We start from the raw sequence: 19686 nt of genomic DNA on the forward strand, positions 1-19686 counted from the left end.
TGGATTTTCTATTTTATTTTTTTTAATACTAGCCGTAGTAGCCGTATTAGCGGAGAATCAATTGCCATAGTCGGAGATCAGGTCAAAACTCTTTATATTCTCCATCAAGAAACAATCAACTGAGTTGTCCTCATTTCTTATCCGTGCAACCACAATGAGCGCCACAGCAAAACGAGGCAGGGCCGGCTAGTTAAACAACAAAAATCGAAGTATAGAGGCAATATAAAGAAAATTCCGTTTTGTATAAGGAGACTTAAAAAAAAAATGTAATAATGTTAATTATTATGTATTCTTCTTTTTTATGTGTAATTTAATTTACAAAGACTTGGAGGAAACTAATATATATTTAAATACTAATATTTAGTATACTAGCTCAAAAAATACTTTTCTCAAAATTGTATGTCTTGTAACTCATTTTTAGCCTGCCCTAGAATCTTAAATGTTTGCGTCCGATAGGGTAGGGTAGCCTTAAAGCAATTTTGATCAGCGTTGGTGTCAGCAGTAGTAAATGTTAGGGAGGGTATTGGCATTTGCCTCATGCGTTGCGGGCGCTGCTGATGATATTGCTGGTTTGGATGAGTCTGATTACGTCTCTGGCAGTACATTTTTGCAGAGTTAGGAGGTTGAATGTCAACAAAAAACGGCTGCAGGTTGCGACTGTGCTCTTCAAAAATGTTCTCCATATGCAACATACACTCTTGCAGTTGAACCTATTCATATAAAAATAAAATTTAGTCAATGCCTTGGACTTCAATCTTTCTTATACAAACTTGTTCGATGCTGGTTAAGTCCGTAAGTAGACCTAATAAAAAGGGAAGATTATGGCCTGTGCGAAGATGCCATTTTAGCCCACTCATTGAAGCGGCTATACTCGATGCTGCTACTGTGCTAGCTGGGTACTTTGCAAATTGATGTTCTGCGGAATAACAGTTATATAACTTATATAAGTGTTATATATAATAAGAAGAATAATAAAATATTAAAATACCGAATATTCGGTAAAATGCACATCCCCACAACAAAACATGTCTGTCCAGAGAAGGGTTGGTAATTTCGGCTTCAGAATTCCAAAGGGGGCTCTAAAACACATGATGGGTATATTTTGGTATATTGTAAGGAATGGGCAGATCAAGCAGGCCAAGAATTGGGCCTACCTCATGCCGTATTGACTAGGAATAGTTTTTCTTAGCTCAAACTTGGTTCGCCATGGAGCTTAAATTTTGTCTGAAATATTGTGATCCCATAATTGTAAAAGTAACTCTCTGTCTACATTCCTCGATTCGGAAATTTAAAAAAAAAAAAACGGAAGGGCTCGTTGTGAGGTGCTGTGGCGACCGCAACTCTACATTTATACCCGATACTAACTCCGGCAGACGCCGAAATTTTGAGATATACGTTGTTTAGTGACATCTAACAGGAGTGTGGATACCAAATTTGGTTGCTCTAGCCTTAATAGTCTCTGAGATTTGTGGATGCCCCAGATTTTCGTCCTTTGCGGGGGCGGAAGGGGGTGTGGCGAAATTTTGAAACTAGCTCGTCAAGGTCCGATATCACAGGAGTGTGGATCAAAAATTTGGTTGCTCTAGCTTTTATAGTCCCTGAGATCTAGGAACTCACTTTTAGCAATAGGCAAAGCCGACCATGAAACCTGTGTGTTAGAGAGAGACAGAGCGAAGAGAATGAAATTTTTTTCATCAGATTCTGCAGTCTAGAAGATATAATCATTTTTGAAATTGTGGATGCCACAGATTTTCGACCTTTTTGGGGGCGGAAGTGGGCGGGGCGAAGTTTTGAAATATACCTGTAACAGTGACATGTCACAGAAGTCTGGATACAAAATGTCGTTGCTCTAGCTCTTATAGTCTCTGAGCACTAGGCGCTCATAGGGACGGACAGACAGATATGGCTCTATCGACTTGGCTTTTGATGCTGATCAAGAATATATATACGTTATGGGGTCGGAAACGGTTTCTGGACGTTTCACATATCCACTTTCACCACTTATCTAATATAATATAAGAGTACTGGATATAAAAATTGACTGACTCAATATGGCAGAAAAAAAATTAGAAGAAAAAAAATTTCGCCTCAAAATACATACTCCTTTTGAGACATTTCAGGTATTCAAAATTAAACAAGTTATACCTTTTTACGAAGTTAAAATTTAAGAAGAAATTATAAACCTGATGAAATTTTGTTACATTTACATTCATCTTCTATTTTTCATGGCTTTACACAATTTCCCAAGATATCTGCTGTTCATTGAAATAGTGTTGCTTTCAAACAAAATCAAAAAAAGAAACTTAAAATAAAACCTATGTTATATGTTCTGTATGAGCTGCTTTACCCCAGCCTGGCATGGGTCAGTAAGGTCCTGCCAACGTTTCAATAGGATTTGAGCCAATAATTTGAATAATTCTTAAACCACTTGCCAAAACTTAGTTCATGTTGACGGATTTGCAGTTGGTAGAATTCCTTTGACCTTCGGCCATAAGATTTCGATGAGTTTAAGATCAGTGACTGAGCTAAAAATGGCAGAACGTCGATATTTTCGGAATATTTTTTGTTCAGGGCATCAGTAGATAATTGCCGCGCACTGTGCCAACTCCGTGCGGTCCGGTCCCAACTCGATGTCGCGAGTTTGGCGGTGCGGTCGGAAGATCCACAATCCACAAGGCGTTCACCGCAGCGTAACGCTTAAGATAAGTTAGTTACGCTCCCACCGCCGTTTTAACCGGCGCGCTACCTACACGTTACACCCAAGTGATCCAGTAGCTATTTCTTAATAATCTTGAACTTGAATCCCCGCACATATTTATGTACATATGTTTATGGCTACGTATACATTTTCAATTAGCATATACTTGAACATATGCATACATATATATATTCACTCATGCCTTCATAGTTATTGATACACATACATATATCACTATAAAATGGTTATATACCGTTTTACCCGTTGTTTGAATCTCGTCAAAAGGGTGGTTCGTTAACCGAAGCCTCGGTAAATAGCACTTACAGCCATACATACATACATGCAGTGCATTCTTTTCGTTTTTTCGCTTCTCCACTGGTTGCTTGGTTTGTATTTGTTGGGATAGTTTTCGATGCCGCACTTGAACTTAATGGAACGTTAAGCAACGCGCTACCTCGCATTTCGAGGGTATATTTTTTTGAACTGCCGTTTGCAACCGACTCTATACATTGGTACCTCGTGCCTCAATATTATTGTTCGTCCACAATTTTCGCTCTTGGTTAAACATTTATTGATCGTAGTATTTATATCTGCACATTCCGGCCACATTTTACAATTTCCATAATATTGTTACGTTTATACAGTTCGTATTTTATGGGTTGAGAATATGCTTTCGATGTCTTGTTGCTCCCCTCGGCAGTCCCTCTTACGGTTCCGAGCACTATGGACCAATCGGCAGCCATTTTCACACGGTCTAAGTTTGCCTTCGCTGCAAGCAGACTGACCCGCTTCGACCAGAAGCTCGACGCTCCAGATGCTAGCACTCCAACCTGCTCCCAAGTCCATCGAGATCAACTCCAAAGCCTGTGGGCAAAGGTGGACGCGGAGCTCTAGGCCTGTTCGGTGGCGATGGCGGAAGCGGATCCAAAGGGTGGTAGCTGATGTCCAAGGGATGTACGATGACTGCTACACGGTCTACACGTAATGCCTTGCCAAACTGAACGATCAGCTCGAGCCCCCGAGTGTCTCTCACACGCCGCAACTGGCCGTTCAAGTGCAGACTTCCGGCGGTAGCCTCCATTCTCCATGTGACACTGGGGACTACCAGCAGTGTCCCACGTTCTGAGACCTGAGGTCTCCATTCTCAATGCCGTGTCCGCTCAGTCAAAGAAGATCTGCAGTTTTTCCATCCGCTCTCTGACTAAGCCGGGCTTACAACTAAATGCCGCAACCTACGTTATTCCGGAATTGGCCCTATGTGGTGGTTCTCTTGAGAAAATTACCGTGGTGGATGATCTTGGTGTTATATTAGACGCCAAGCTAAAGTATTCTGAACACATGTCGACAATGGTAAATATGGCCATGGCCGTACTTTGGTTTATAAAGAGGTGGTCAAAAGAATTTGACGACCCCTATATAACAAAGACTCTCTATACCTCGCTAGTTCGTACAAAGTACACCAGGACCGTATAGAATCAGTACAGAAAAACTCTTTACTCTTTGCTCTGCGGGGCCTTAACTGGGATACGGGTGTGAGACTTCCATCTTACTCTAGTAGACTGCTATAAGTAAACCTCCCATCCTTAGTTAGCCGTACGAAAATGCTTGGTGTGATTTTTGTGCACAACTTGATCAGGGGTTACATAGACAGCCCTGATCTGTTGGGCCGCATAAACTTCACGATTCCTATTAGACTAACTAAAAATGTTATACCGTTGTTCCTTCCACTTTGTAGATCGAATTATTCCTTGCATGAACCGTTTAGGGTCTTATGCTCGGATTATAATTCCCTCTACCTAAGTTACTCACACAATTTGAAATTAGAAATTGTAGTGGTATTTGTATTTGTATTTTAAATGCATGCTTAGTTGCTTAATAAGTGTAGTGCTAATTTTCCTCGAATATTAGTCTTACAACTATCTTTCCTGCATGTTCGCGTTTGGTTCGGCTACGCACCGCGCGTAATGCGGCGGAGGAGGGCTGACGGTGCAGTAATTGCATCGCCTCTTTTAAGATGCAGTCATTGCATGTCAACGTCCATAAAGAAAAAATGTCTGTCCGGTAAAAGTAAGTCTGACCAACTTAAATTTTTCATGTTTTTTACTAGACTAGAAGCTATTTTTACAAAAAATAATCATGACCATAGCGATAAGCCTTCCTTATATTTTCGGGTACCTTGATTTTTAATATTAAGCAGTCGATGTTTTTTGGCTTATATCCCTTTCTGTAAATATTTGTTTTCGAATTTGCCCAAAACTTTTTAACTGGCCTTAACTGAGGCACATTTGCAGGTTTTGCAGCTTAGGCACGAACTCAATGCTTTGTTAAGTGCTTAACAAATGAGTTGGAAGCAGATCAAGGATAGTGGCTTCAGTCTTCTTCAGATGTGACAAAGTTGCGACAATGTTTGAAATAAACATAGAAATGTTGAAAAAACCCACAATGTTGCGAGAATGATAGAAATAAACAGTGTAACGTTGAAAAAACGGACGCATGGTATGAGAAATGCTACGTTGTGAAAACAGTCAAGGAAAACACTTAGAAAAGAAAGGTTTATCCAACGGCTTCGAGTTGTGCGATTATATGTGGTTAGTCTACACGTCAATAAAACATACGGCTTTTGCTGTGAATACGGATAATTGGAAATTCCGCCAAGAATTTGCCGAAAAAACAACAAAGGTATTCCCATATATATGGGAGGATCTGAACCCAAAACAAGCAAAAAAAAAAGTGGCCAAGAGGCTTCAGAGTTGTTCTGGCATAATGAGCAGAAGGTATTATCATTCGCATAATACCTATCAACAAATTTTTTAAGCGTCGGAAGACAATTGTCCTTGTAATTTTGCGCATTTACAGCCAATACTGCCAATATGTTGGTTTTTTTCATCTGGTACAGAGAAAAGTTTGATCTGGTCTTCTGGTGTCTGCATATGTAGTATAGAGAAAACTATTTTTTAACAATTTTTTTACAGTCGGTCCGGTTCAGCGCATTTTATTATAATTTATTGTACCAATGCGTTGTATTAAATGTAATTCGTTACATAATTACCCATACTAATAAATCGTTATATATATATAAATGGAGTAAAAAATTTACGGGATTTCATAAATTGAGAATGACTGAGCCGATCTGTCTCAAATTTGGTTTTCAGCTGTTTAAATTATCCATGGATTTTCTATTTTATTTTTTTTAATACTAGCCGTAGTAGCCGTATTAGCGGAGAATCAATTGCCATAGTCGGAGATCAGGTCAAAACTCTTTATATTCTCCATCAAGAAACAATCAACTGAGTTGTCCTCATTTCTTATCCGTGCAACCACAATGAGCGCCACAGCAAAACGAGGCAGGGCCGGCTAGTTAAACAACAAAAATCGAAGTATAGAGGCAATATAAAGAAAATTCCGTTTTGTATAAGGAGACTTAAAAAAAAAATGTAATAATGTTAATTATTATGTATTCTTCTTTTTTATGTGTAATTTAATTTACAAAGACTTGGAGGAAACTAATATATATTTAAATACTAATATTTAGTATACTAGCTCAAAAAATACTTTTCTCAAAATTTTATGTCTTGTAACTCATTTTTAGCCTGCCCTAGAATCTTAAATGTTTGCGTCCGATAGGGTAGGGTAGCCTTAAAGCAATTTTGATCAGCGTTGGTGTCAGCAGTAGTAAATGTTAGGGAGGGTATTGGCATTTGCCTCATGCGTTGCGGGCGCTGCTGATGATATTGCTGGTTTGGATGAGTCTGATTACGTCTCTGGCAGTACATTTTTGCAGAGTTAGGAGGTTGAATGTCAACAAAAAACGGCTGCAGGTTGCGACTGTGCTCTTCAAAAATGTTCTCCATATGCAACATACACTCTTGCAGTTGAACCTATTCATATAAAAATAAAATTTAGTCAATGCCTTGGACTTCAATCTTTCTTATACAAACTTGTTCGATGCTGGTTAAGTCCGTAAGTAGACCTAATAAAAAGGGAAGATTATGGCCTGTGCGAAGATGCCATTTTAGCCCACTCATTGAAGCGGCTATACTCGATGCTGCTATTGTGCTAGCTGGGTACTTTGCAAATTGATGTTCTGCGGAATAACAGTTAGTATATAAACATTTTAATAAGAATAATAAAATATTAAAATACCGAATATTCGGTAAAATGCACATCCCCACAACAAAACATGTCTGTCCAGAGAAAGGTTGGTAATTTCGGCTTCAGAATTCCAAAGAGGGCTCTAAAACACATGATGGGTATATTTTGGTATATTGTAAGGAATGGACAGATCAAGCAGGCCAAGAATTGGGTTCTCATGCCGTATTGACTAGGAATAGTTTTTCTTAGCTCAAACTTGGTTCGCCATGGAGCTTAAATTTTGTCTGAAATATTGTGATCCCATAATTGTAAAAGTAACTCTCTGTCTACATTCCTCGATTCGGAAATTAAAAAAAAAAACGGAAGGGATCGTTGTGAGGTGCTGTGGCGACCGCAACTCTACATTTATACCCGATACTAACTCCGTATAGCTCTCCTCCGGCAGACGCCGAAATTTTGAGATATACGTTGTTTAGTGACATCTAACAGGAGTGTGGATACATAATTTGGTTGCTCTAGCCTTAATAGTCTCTGAGATTTGTGGATGCCCCAGATTTTCGTTCTTTGCGGGGGCGGAAGGGGGTGAGTTGAAATTTTGAAACTAGCTCGTCAAGGTCCGATATCACAGGAGTGTGGATAAAAAATTTGGTTGCTCTAGCTTTTATAGTCTCTGAGATCTACGAACTCACTTTTAGCAATAGGAAAAGCCGACCTGTGTTAGAGAGAGACAGAGCGAAGAGAATGAAATTTTTTTCATCAGATTCTGCAGTCTAGAAGATATAATCATTTTCTACGATTCTGCGTTTTCTCGTATCTTTGAAATTGTGGATGCCACAGATTTTCGACCTTTTTGGGGGCGGAAGTGGGCGGGGCGAAGTTTTGAAATATACCTGTAACAGTGACATGTCACAGAAGTCTGGATACAAAATGTCGTTGCTCTAGCTCTTATAGTCTCTGAGCACTAGGCGCTCATAGGGACGGACAGACAGATATGGCTCTATCGACTTGGCTTTTGATGCTGATCAAGAATATATATACATTATGGGGTCGGAAACGGTTTCTGGACGTTTCACATATCCACTTTCACCACTTATCTAATATACCCCTATACTCTAAGAGTACTGGATATAAAAATTGACTGACTCAATATGGCAGAAAAAAATTAGAAGAAAAAAAATTTCGACTCAAAATACATACTCCTTTTGAGACATTTCAGGTATTCAAAATTAAACAAGTTATACCTTTTTACAAAGTTAAAATTTAAGAAGAAATTATAAACCTGATGAAATTTTGTTACATTTACATTCATCTTCTATTTTTCATGGCTTTACACAATTTCCCAAGATATCTGCTGTTCATTGAAATAGTGTTGCTTTCGAACAAAATCAAAAAAAGAAACTCAAATTAAAACCTATGTTATATGTTCTGTATGAGCTGCTTTACCCCAGCCTGGCATGGGTCAGTAAGGTCCTGCCAACGTTTCAATAGGATTTGAGCCAATAATTTGAATAATTCTTAAACCACTTGCCAAAACTTAGTTCATGTTGACGGATTTGCAGTTGGTAGAATTCCTTTGACCTTCGGCCATAAGATTTCGATGAGTTTAAGATCAGTGACTGAGCTAAAAATGGCAGAACGTCGATATTTTCGGAATATTTTTTGTTCAGGGCATCAGTAGATAATTGCCGCGCACTGTGCCAACTCCGTGCGGTCCGGTCCCAACTCGATGTCGCGAGTTTGGCGGTGCGGTCGGAAGATCCACAATCCACAAGGCGTTCACCGCAGCGTAACGCTTAAGATAAGTTAGTTACGCTCCCACCGCCGTTTTAACCGGCGCGCTACCTACACGTTACACCCAAGTGATCCATTACCTATTTCTTAATAATCTTGAACTTGAATCCCCCGCACATATTTATGTACATATGTTTATGGCTACGTATAAATTTCAATTAGCATATACTTGAACATATGCATACATATTAATGGAACGTTAAGCAACGCGCTACCTCGCATTTCGAGGGTATATTTTTTTGAACTGCCGTTTGCAACCGACTCTATACATTGGTACCTCGTGCCTCAATATTATTGTTCGTCCACAATTTTCGCTCTTGGTTAAACATTTATTGATCGTAGTATTTATATCTGCACACTCCGGCCACATTTTACAATTTCCATAATATTGTTACGTTTATACAGTTCGTATTTTATGGGTTGAGAATATGCTTTCGATGTCTTGTTGCTCCCCTCGACAGTCCCTCTTATGGTTCCGAGCACTATGGACCAATCGGCAGCCAATTTCACACGGTTTAAGTTTGCCTTCGCTGCAAGCAGACTGACCCGCTTTGACCAGAAGCTCGACGCTCCAGATGCTAGCACTCCAACCTGCTCCCTCTCCCAAGTCCATCGAGATCAACTCCAAAGCCTGTGGGCAAAGGTGGACGCGGAGTTCTAGGCCTGTTCGGTGGCGATGGCGGAAGCGGATCCAAAGGGTGGTAGCTGATGTCCAAGGGATGTACGATGACTGCTACACGGTCTACACGTTATGCCTTGCCGAACTGAACGATCAGCTCGAGCCCCCGAGTGTCTCTCACACGCCGCAACTGGCCGTTCAAGTGCAGACTTCCGGCGGTAGCCGCCATTCTCCATGTGACACTGGGGACTACCAGCAGTGGCCCACGTTCTGAGACCTGAGGTCTCCGTTCTCAATGCCGTATTCGCTCAGTCAAAGAAGATCTGCAGTTTTTCCATCCGCTCTCTGACTAAGCCGGGCTCACAACTAAATTCCGCAACCTACGTTATTCCGGAGTTGGCCGCGAATATTCCATCGCATCCGATCTCGCAAAGTTTCATGAGAGACTTGCCGAGACTTCCATGGGCGGATCCCACATTTTTCAAGAGCTCTCCAATCTATCTCCTGATTTGAGCTGATGTCCTACCATCCGTCCCGCTAAATGTGCCCTTAACCCGTTCTAAGCTCCTTACTAATACTTTGAATTTTGTATTCCATCCTAGTTTTTTGCATCCAGACGGAGAGCCTCGAGATTAGCTTGTGCCGTTGCCGGGTCTGCCGAGGGGTCTATCCTACGGACCTGCCACCATTTTCGTCGCCTGAGCCCCGAGAAGAGACTCCGAGCCGTCCTAATTAATATATATTACGTCAACTGCCTGGCTCACCAACATTCCGACAAGGATTCTCGCTGTGGCGGGCTGTACCGGGTGTGTGGGGGGGCTCGGAAGATTCACGATCCACACGGTGTTCGCCGCTGCGTAATGCGTCCCACCCCCGTTTAAATCGGCCGCGCTACCTACACGTTACACATGCATACCCTACGAAACCACAAACAAATATATGAATATATGAAGATTATTGGAAATATTCAATCCTGACCTCGTTCAAGTACTCTGACGTACACAATTGTTAAATTTTGCATCTAATGTTCAACCTGAATACTATAAATGTACAATTTGAATACTATAAATGTCTCAAAAATAAAATTGAAAGTAGTGACAACTATTTCATTGTATGTACATTCATTTTGACATCAACCTCCTCTGACAGACATCTTATTTATAATTTAATTTCATAATTTTTCGTTTCACTTTTTTTTTGCGCAATTTGTTGTAGGCTGCGTAGGAGTATTTCTTTTTTTTCTTTATTTATAAAATGTTGTATTGTACTAAAATGAATTTAATAATTTATAATATTTGTACATATAGTATATATTGTTTTTTTCTTTTTTACAGTTAAATGTAAAGGCACTTTCGATTAAGTTTCATTACCACTCACAAGAAGGTTTTCATTGGATCGTTAGTTGGTGATTAGTGAACGAAAGGTATTGTGTGCTGATGAAGACCTATTGACTTACCTTTGGCTGCCATCGATATAAAGGCCTGAGCATGTTGTCTAACTTTAGCAAAGCTTATATCAGGGATTTTTGTACTATTTATTGGCACTCGTCTAATTAAAAGATCAAGAAAGTCCAAGGGGGTCACAGATGAAAGGTCCCATCCCAGTCGGCTTAGCACGTACAGTTCCCATTTCTTAAGGTTAGAGAAGAGAATCAAACTGTTAAAAAAACGAAAACTGCATTGTGTATTAAGAAGTCGAGGACAATAAAATGTAGTTTCCTACATATGTATTTTTTCTATCAATTTTTTAATAATAAAGTAACTGATCCAGATTCGGAAGATTCGCCACAGATTTTTGCACTTGTTGTGGCAACTTGTTGTGGCCTTAATTGGCCTTCTAGATAGGGGCGGCACTGGCCGTCAGCCATCGGGTGCTACAGAGGGATAAACGGATGACGGGTCGGCTCGTCACAACTGTAAGCTCGGAACGGGGCACAGGCGTCTCAGGTTCATGGCTTGCCCTGAATCCAAGGCAACTGTGCTTCACGCCATAGGATACAGGTGGTCACGAGCAAACAGGCACCCGCCGTAACTGTACACACCGGTGGAAGTGCGACTATACTCTCCCCGTGATGCTGGCTAATTGTAGTCGGGGGAAAAAGAGAAGAAAACTCTCAGTGAAATACCCCAATCCAAGGTGACACTGTCATATGCCGAGGGATGCATGGCCGAGGGGGTGTTCGGTCGTTAATATGCGGACTCGGGATACCTGCTTACTTCCAGTTTAAATAAGGCTTCCCGGGGCACGCGGGCTATGCCCTGTCCGACTAACCCCTTCCCGCCTACTCGTGGGACCAACAATGCCAAATTTAAAGATAAATATCAAAAACACCGCAATCCACTTCGGGGGGCCCCAAGGGCGACCCGGTTACCATTGACAACCCCGGCAGCCTGCGCTTCTGCCTCGAAAGATAGGACCAAGTTTCAAGACAAGAGACGTGCGGCCTTCATCCTGGGCAACGACGACCCAGTGTTCCTGGCGTCTGCCCAGGGCATCGAATCGCGGCGATGGGCCAAGACGGTCCTGCCCGACTACCAGCCAGCAAAAGCTGGCAAGGCCGCAGGGCCAAGACGGTCCTTCCCGACTGCCAACCAGCAAAAGCTGGCAAGGCCGCAGACAAGGCCCCAAGCAAGCGACAACGCCTTGCGGAACACACCACTACGCAAGTCCAACAGGCCAAGAGGACGAAAACCTTAAGCAACGGCTCGTTTGCCGAGGTGGCGAGAGGAAAAACCCTAATTGGAGTCATAGACAGGGGCTCTAAAGACGGGACGATTCCTCAGGACAAGTGGCACCGCGTAGAAAACGAGCTCCAAGACCGCTTCCTCCAGGAGTTGGAAGAAAATGGAGGACCACCGCCCAAGTGTGAGGACGCCGGGTGGCACCAAAGCAGAGTGAAAGCCATCGCCTGCCAAGATGCTCGCTCGGCGGCCCTCTTCACGAAGGCGGTAGCATCGCTCAAGGAGGTCTACCCAGGAGCCAAACTGGAGGCCGTAAAATGAGTACCATACAAGTGCATGGGCATGGAGATCAAGCCTGCGGTGTCAGACGTGGCATCAGTGGTGTCGGATGACATCCTGGATGGTTACGTGTCTGACGTGAGCGATCTTACTAGGGATCTCAAGCACATCGGGGTCGGGGAGGAGCTGGACTCTTCGGAGAGCGACCACGATAAAACAATGTTGGAGGTGAACCTCAGGAATGTCACTGATACTCCTGCAGATAAACCTCCACCATTGTAAGGCAGCATGCGCTGCTTTCTTGCTCCACCTAGCCAAGGGTGGAGCCGACATAGCCGATTTGCATTTATTTTTGCTCCCAAATTTCAGCAATAAAGACCAAACTGCAGTGAGCCTCGAAGGCCAGGGGCGCTCACTGAAGATCTGCTCCACGTACATGGGTCACGACCAACCCGACCCCCCTCCACATGCGCTCCGGGCGCTAATCGCAGACAGCGAGGCCAAGGACACCGGCCTAATCGTAGGGTGCGACGCCAACGCACATCACTGCCAGTGGGGAAGCACTGACACTAACTAAAGGGGTGAGTACCTTTTCAATTGAACCAAAGAAACCGGAATGGTGGACTCCTAAACTGGGGGAACTACGGAAAGCCTCCCTGAGACTCTTTAACACAGCTAAGGCTGAGAACGTTGAGCGGAACTGGGCCGAATACAAGGTCAGTCTGTCAACTTATAATAAAGAACTTAGGAAAGCCAAACGCGCCTCATGGCGTAAGTTCTGTAGCGAAATCGAGAATAACTCAGAAGCCCTGACGCTGGCGCAAAGTTCTCTCAAAGACTACACCCAGTCTGGGCTACCTGAAGAATGCCGACCAATCGTGGACAACGTCCAGCAATGAGTCGCTACATCTTCTCCTCAACACCCACTTCCCCGGCTGCGATGAAAACAGACCACACTACTTCCGTTGCCTCAAGTGATATTAAGAACCTTCTAAGCCAGGAGAACATTTCCTGGGCAATCAAAAGCTTCAAACCATACAAGTCTGCGGGGCCAGATGGCATTATCCCTGCGCAACTGATTCAAGTTGTACAAAAAGCCACTAATTGGCTCAAAAGGATATACGAGGGAATCTTCTCCCATGGATATATCCCGGAAGCCTGGCATCATACCAAAGACGTCTTCATTCCTAAGGCAGGCGTACTGCCCCCAAAGATTTCAGACCCATAAGTCTATCGTCTTTCCTTCTGAAGGCAATGGAACGGCTTCTGTGGATGCATCTCACGGTGAGTATTCCGCCTAGTCTAATCTCAGACTTCCAGCATGCCTATCGGAAGGGAAGATCCACCGAAACGGCCTTACACACGATCACATCGATCATAGAAGCGTCCCTTAACTGTAAGGAGTGCACCCTAGTAGCCTTCCTTGACATAGAAGGCGCCTTTAATAACATCCTCCCGACCGCCATCACGGGTGCACTGACGGACCTGGTGGTTGACTCCCGGATGGTGAGCCTGATCGATCATATGCTACAATGCAGGACGGTTGAGGCATCACTGGAGACGTCAACGTCCACCAGATTTGTCAGCAGAGGCACACCGCAGGGCGGAGTCCTCACGCCCCTCCTATGGAACGTGGCAGTGCGGGAGAAAGGGGGGGGTGTCTGCCGCGTGGTGGCGTATGCGGACGATGTTGCCATAGCATTCTCCGGTAAATTTCCGCAGACGCTGTGTAAGTGCCTGACAAGCACACTCATGAAGATGTCAAAATGGGCAGACAAATGCGGTCTAGGTGTCAATCCGTCTAAAACGGAACTGGTGCTTTTCACTAGGAAGTACAAAGTTCCGGCACTGATTCCCCCAAAACTATGTGGGAAGCGCTAGTCTTTAGCAACAACGCCAAGTATCTTGTCCTAATCCTCGATAGAAAGCTCGACTGGAAATTTTGCATAGAGGATAGAGTACAGAAGGCCACAGTGGCCCTCTATACTTGTAGAAAAACCATCGGACTAAAATGGTGAATTACCCCTATATAGTTTGGTGGCTTTACACCGCCATCATACGACCAATCATATGAGGTGCTGGTATGGTGGCCAGCCTTAGACAAAAGAACATGCCTCAATAAACTCAGCAGAGTTCAACGCATGGCAGAGCTATGCATAACTGGCGGGCTACGCACTACTCCAGGGGAAGCCCTGGATACTGTGCTGGACCTCCTCCCCATAGATCTCATGGGAAAGAAGGTGGCAACACTTTCCGCACTCAGAATGAGAGAAGCCAGACTGTGGAAAGCGTCCGCGGTTGGGCACTCGGGAATCCTGACGAGACTCCCGCAATTACCAGAGAGGACAGATTATTGTATCCCTAGTGATCACCTCTCGACGCCTTTCCAGGTATCAATCCCACCTAGGGAGGACTGGGAGATGGGCGAACCAGGACACGCAAATGCGGTTCACTTCTACACTGATGGCTCAAAGTTAGACGGCCGCGTGGGAGGCGGAGTCTACTGCAGCGAGCTGAACATCAGTCGTTGCTTCAGGCTCCCGGACCACTGCAGTGTGTTCCAAGCGGAGGTTGTAGCCATCAAGGAGGCCATTTCCATCGTCTCCAAACTACTTCTAGACACGCACTTAGTGTGCGTTTTCTCGGACAGCCAAGCAGCTATTAAAGCTTTAGGCTCAATATCGTCGAGCTCAGCGACTGTAAATGACTGCCATAGGACTCTGCACGAGATCGCAGAGCAGCTAGATATCTTCCTTACATGGGTCCCCGGAAATAGGGACATCGTGGGGTATGATGCCGCCGACGAGCTAGCCATGCAGGGCACTACAAATCCTCTCTTATTAGAGAGGGAGCAGGTAGCGGTGCTTTTGGCTACGTGTAGGCTTCTTACGCACGAAATATTCGAGCAAAAGGCGAACGGGAGATGGCAGCAAACTATCTCCTGTAAAGTGTCGAGATCGATATGGCCTCATCGATCGAAAAAGCGCTGGGCGGAGCCATAGAGGCTCAGTAGAGTACAATGCTTTGCAGTTATCCAAGCAATCACGGGACACTGGCAGATAGGCACTCACGCCTCTAGGCTGTCAAACCCTCACAATGACTCCTGCAGGAGTTGTCGCGACGAGGAAGAGGAGGAATCGATCTCCCACTTCTTCTGTCATTGCCCGGCCCTTGGAAATCGCCGTCTTCGGTTTCTCGGGGCCCCTTTCCTCACAGACATTTCGGACCTTTTCGAAATCAAACCTGGGACCTTGTCTAAATTTATACAAGCCTCCGGATGGGACTGCTCTTAATTTGCAACAGTTTGCTCTCCACGGTTTTAGGCATTGAGAAGGGGCACACGCCCATACGGATTCACAACGGACCTTGTTACAGGTCCAAGTGAGCTTGGGGGGGTTTCATCGCTCCCCCTCAGGCTACCGCCTAAACCTTACCTAACCTAGGGGCGGCACTGACGGTCGGCTCCGTCGCGACAAATTGCACTAGTCGGAGAACGAGCTCAAGGACAGCTTTCTGCAGGAGTTGGAGGAGAGCGCGGGCACCGCCTAAATGTGGGGACGCCGAGTGGCAGTAAGGCAGAGTGAAAGTCATCACATGCCAAGAAACTCGTGCGGCGGCCCACTACACGAAGTCGTTGGCTGCGCTACCCCCGGAAATCTACCCCGAGCTTAATTAAAGGTCGTAAAATGGGAAGATGTTCCCAGCAAAGCGAGACCTAGAGGATGCGTTTTGGCAAAGCCTGCGGAGCCGGAGAAGATTCCGAAGAGAGGCACCAGTTGATCCTCGTCATAAACGAAAAGTCGTTAGATGTTATCGGATAGACGGGCTATGGCTAGAAAAAGGTAACAATAGGTATCTGTTGTTTCACCCCTATTCCCCTATCCCGCCCCGAAGGGGGAAATCAATCGTCCACCATATCGGACGTAGCATCAGTGGTGGCAGACGATATCCTGGACGGCTACGTGTCTGACAAAAGCGACATAGCCAGGTGTCGGAGATTGATCGATGCCGATAAGACAATGGTAGAAGGAAATCTCAGTTATGGCACTGGCACACCTGTAAAGAAAGCCATGATCCCTGGTCTCCGGTTTGAGGACTCAAGACTATAGGCCACACGTAGATGCCACCACAGGTAAAACACGTACTTGCATTCTTGCACTTACTTATGCTCCCAAATTTCAGCAATGAAGACCAAACATCAGTGAACCTCGAAGGCCAGGAGAGCTCACTGAGGATCTATTCAACATACATGGGTCACGAGCAACATCACAGACTGAGAAGCCAAGTAAACCGTCTTAATTTCTGACTCGATACTCAGGACATTCTTCCGGCGCTATTCTTCCTGAGTCCCACTCATAGAGGAGATTTCATGGGAGGCGACAGGTGGTCTTCGAAGACTATCTACTGACGCCTGCAGGCGCTCAATAAATCTTGCCTTTTTAGTATAAGAATAGTTTAAGGAATAGAGTTAAAGGAATAGAGTTAATTAAAAAAAATATTTTCGAAATTTCCAACAGAAGTGTGGATACAATATTTGGTTGGTCTAGCTCTAATAGTCTCTAAGCCCTAGGCGCTCATAGGAACTGACGGACGGACAGACAGACATGGCTCAATCGACTCGGCTATTGATGCTGCTCAAGTATATATATGTACATATACATCATGGGGTCGGAAACGCTTCCTTTTGGACGTTACTACACTCATCCATTTTCACCACAAATCTAATAAAATTCTATACTCATTCTGAGTATCGGATATAATTATTCACTAAAGAAAGTTTTTAAAAGTACCACAAAAATTTCCGTTTCTATTATTTTTTCCATGACTGTAAATCGTCTTTACGCATTATAAAGTACACTTTTTGTGCGGTCTTTTATGTTTTTTTCATATTTTGATTCATTACTTACAAATTAAGCTTTACCCTGCTGGCTCCCGTGTATGGTTCAATTTTTTATCTTTCCACCTTGGTTAAAGCTTTGAATCAAACCATTTGTTTAAATTGCATGTCCTATTTAAATAGCCCAAAATTATTCCCCATATCGCAGTTTTCTTTGTTAATGGTTTTTTATAAATATTTTAAACATATATGGTCAAATTACAATCATTAAATATTATAACAGGGACATCGATAAGAACGATGCTGCCGACAAACTGGCCAGGCAACGTACTACCTCTACAATCGGAGAGGGGACATAGCGATCCCATTGGCCACGTGCAGGATTCTCACTCTCGAAATTGGTTATGGACGTTGACATGCAATGACTGCATCTTACAAGAGGCGATGCAATTACTGCACTGTCATGTGGCCCGTGTGACACCAGCAGAAGGCTGTTATGCGCGGATCCCAGGCAAAACGCAGCCCTCCTCCCGCCCAACTGACCGAGGGGCGCTGCCGCATTACGCGAGGTGCGTAGCCGAACCAAACGCGAACATGCAAGAAAGATAGTTATTAGACTAACATTCGAGGAAAATTAGCACTAAACTTACTAAGAAACTAAGCATGCAATCAAAATACAAATACCACTACAGTTACTAATTAATAGAAAGGTGTGTAAGGATTAATAATTTAATAAGAGGAAGAGAATTAGTGTTGGATATAATATGGTAGAGGGAATTATAATCCGAGCATAAGACCCTAAACGGTTCATGCAAGGAATAATTCGATCTACAAAGTGAAAGGAACAACGGTATAACATTTTTAGTAAGTCTAATAGGAACCGTGATGTTTATGCGGCTCAACAGATCAGGGCTGTCTATGTCACCCCTGATCAAGTTGTGCATAAATATCACACCAAGCATTTTTCTACGGTTAACTAAGGATGGGAGGTTTACTAATAGTAGTCTACTAGAGTAAGATGGGAGTCTTACACCCGCATCCCAGTTTAGGCCCCGCAGAGCAAAGAGTAAAAAGTTTTTCTGTACTGATTCTATACGGTCCTGGTGTACTTTGTACTGAGGGCACCATACACAGGAGCCGTATTCTAAGATCGGACGAACAAGCGAGGTATAGAGAGTCTTTGTTATATAGGGGTCGTCAAATTCCTTTGACCACCTCTTTATAAACCCAAGCACGCCCATGGCCTTATTTACCATGGTAGAAATGTGTTCGGAAAACTTTAACTTGGGGTCTAACATAACACCAAGATCATCCACCAGGGTAATTCTCTCAGGAGAACCACCACATAGGGTATAGGGAGCCAACAAGGGGCTAAAACGATGAAATGTCATAACTTTGCATTTCCAGGCATTAAGGTGTAACAAGTTTGCACAACACCATGACTGAAAGTTATTGAGATCGGATTGCAAGCGAGAATGAAATGAAATGTACTTATACTGGACACAGAGTTTAACATCATCCGCATACATAAGTACTCGAGAGTATGTTAATACCGAAGGCAGGTCATTAATAAAGAGTGTGAAGAGTAAGGGGCCTAGATGGCTGCCCTGTGGTACTCCCGAAGAAACCTTTATTGGTAAAGAGAGGGAGTTTTTGAAGAGGACTCTTTGAGACCTGGAACAAAGATAGCTAGAAATCCATCTCAGGAGGTTGGGCGGAAACCCTAAAAGTTCAAGTTTATGCGCTAAAAGGGAATGGTTTACAGAGTCGAATGCTTTACTAAAGTCGGTGTAAATAACATCCGTCTGTAAGTTACCTTGAAAGCCTTTAATAATGAAAGAGGTAAACTCTAACAGGTTCGTGGTGGTTGATCGCCGCCTTATAAATCCGTGCTGAGTTGGAGATATAAGTGACTTGCAGAGATGTTGCAAGTGCGGAGTTAATACCTTCTCAAACATTTTGGGAATAGCGGATAACTTTGCTATACCTCTATAATTTTATGCGTCAGACTTGCTACCTTCTTTATGGAGAGGAATTATAAACGATTCCTTCCAGATCGCGGGGAAGCAAGAAGAATCGATGGACAGGCTGAATAGTTTAAGCAAGGGTCCACACAGAGCCTCGGCGCAGTACCTGAGTACACTACCTGAAACCCCGTCTGGACCCGGTGAAAACACCGGCTTAACTAGTCAACGATCATGAAGTAAAGAACATTCACTTAACAAGGGACTGAAAATGCCATTCGACCTCGGTAAACCGTATGGGTACGGATGACCAGAGTGGCTTTCCTCAGAATAGGTGGTTTGGAAAAATTGGACAAAAAGATCGGCAATTGCCTGATCATTATTTGCCGACGTATTACGAAATTATAGCGAGGGTGTGCGGACGTTCTACGCTTACTGTTTACGAAGCAGTAAAGCTGTTTGGGGTCCTGAGAAACTCATCCTGCATCGAGATAAGTAGTTCTTATAGAATTGAGCATTAAGAACTGAAAAGTTTGACCGAGTTATTACATAGCGAGAGTGAGAAGTAGCAGAACCAACTTCTTGAATTTTTGTATAAAGTCTTGATTTTAAGTTTTTGGACTGGATAATTCTTTGGTAAGCCAAGGCCCTTTTGAGGTTAATAATGAATAATAATGAGGTTAATAAGCTTCGCACACTCGGCTTTACGAAAGCGGCGGACACGT

At 43.6% G+C, this 19686-nt stretch overlaps 2 protein-coding genes across 7 annotated transcripts in view; both read right to left on the bottom strand.

Moving 5' to 3' along the window:
* Nucleotides 1-270: 270 nt before the first annotated feature.
* Nucleotides 271-912, bottom strand: LOC117186172. The gene is made up of 2 exons (XM_033386417.1): nucleotides 771-912; nucleotides 271-710 (listed from the first exon to the last, which is right to left on the bottom strand). The coding sequence occupies exons 1-2, from the start codon at nucleotides 855-857 to the stop codon at nucleotides 390-392; spliced, it is 408 nt and encodes a 135-aa protein (XP_033242308.1). The 5' UTR covers nucleotides 858-912; the 3' UTR covers nucleotides 271-389.
* Nucleotides 913-6136: 5224 nt separating this feature from the next.
* Nucleotides 6137-19686, bottom strand: part of LOC117186171 (G1/S-specific cyclin-D2-like) — a 52591-nt gene continuing 39041 nt past the window's right edge. For 4 of the 6 annotated variants that reach the window (XM_033386412.1, XM_033386411.1, XM_033386410.1 and 1 more), the window contains 3 exons: nucleotides 10657-10831; nucleotides 6637-6782; nucleotides 6137-6576 (listed from right to left, as the gene is read on the bottom strand). In XM_033386412.1, the coding sequence (XP_033242303.1) occupies nucleotides 6256-6576; nucleotides 6637-6782; nucleotides 10657-10831 (642 nt within the window). In that variant the 3' untranslated portion in view covers nucleotides 6137-6255. Of the gene's footprint in view, nucleotides 6577-6636; nucleotides 6783-10656; nucleotides 10857-19686 lie in introns of those variants that run through there. The other 2 variants (XM_033386414.1, XM_033386415.1) reach the window with 2 other exon arrangements.

This window comes from Drosophila miranda, chromosome XR (genome assembly GCF_003369915.1).
Source record: "Drosophila miranda strain MSH22 chromosome XR, D.miranda_PacBio2.1, whole genome shotgun sequence".
NCBI lineage: Eukaryota > Metazoa > Arthropoda > Insecta > Diptera > Drosophilidae > Drosophila > Drosophila miranda.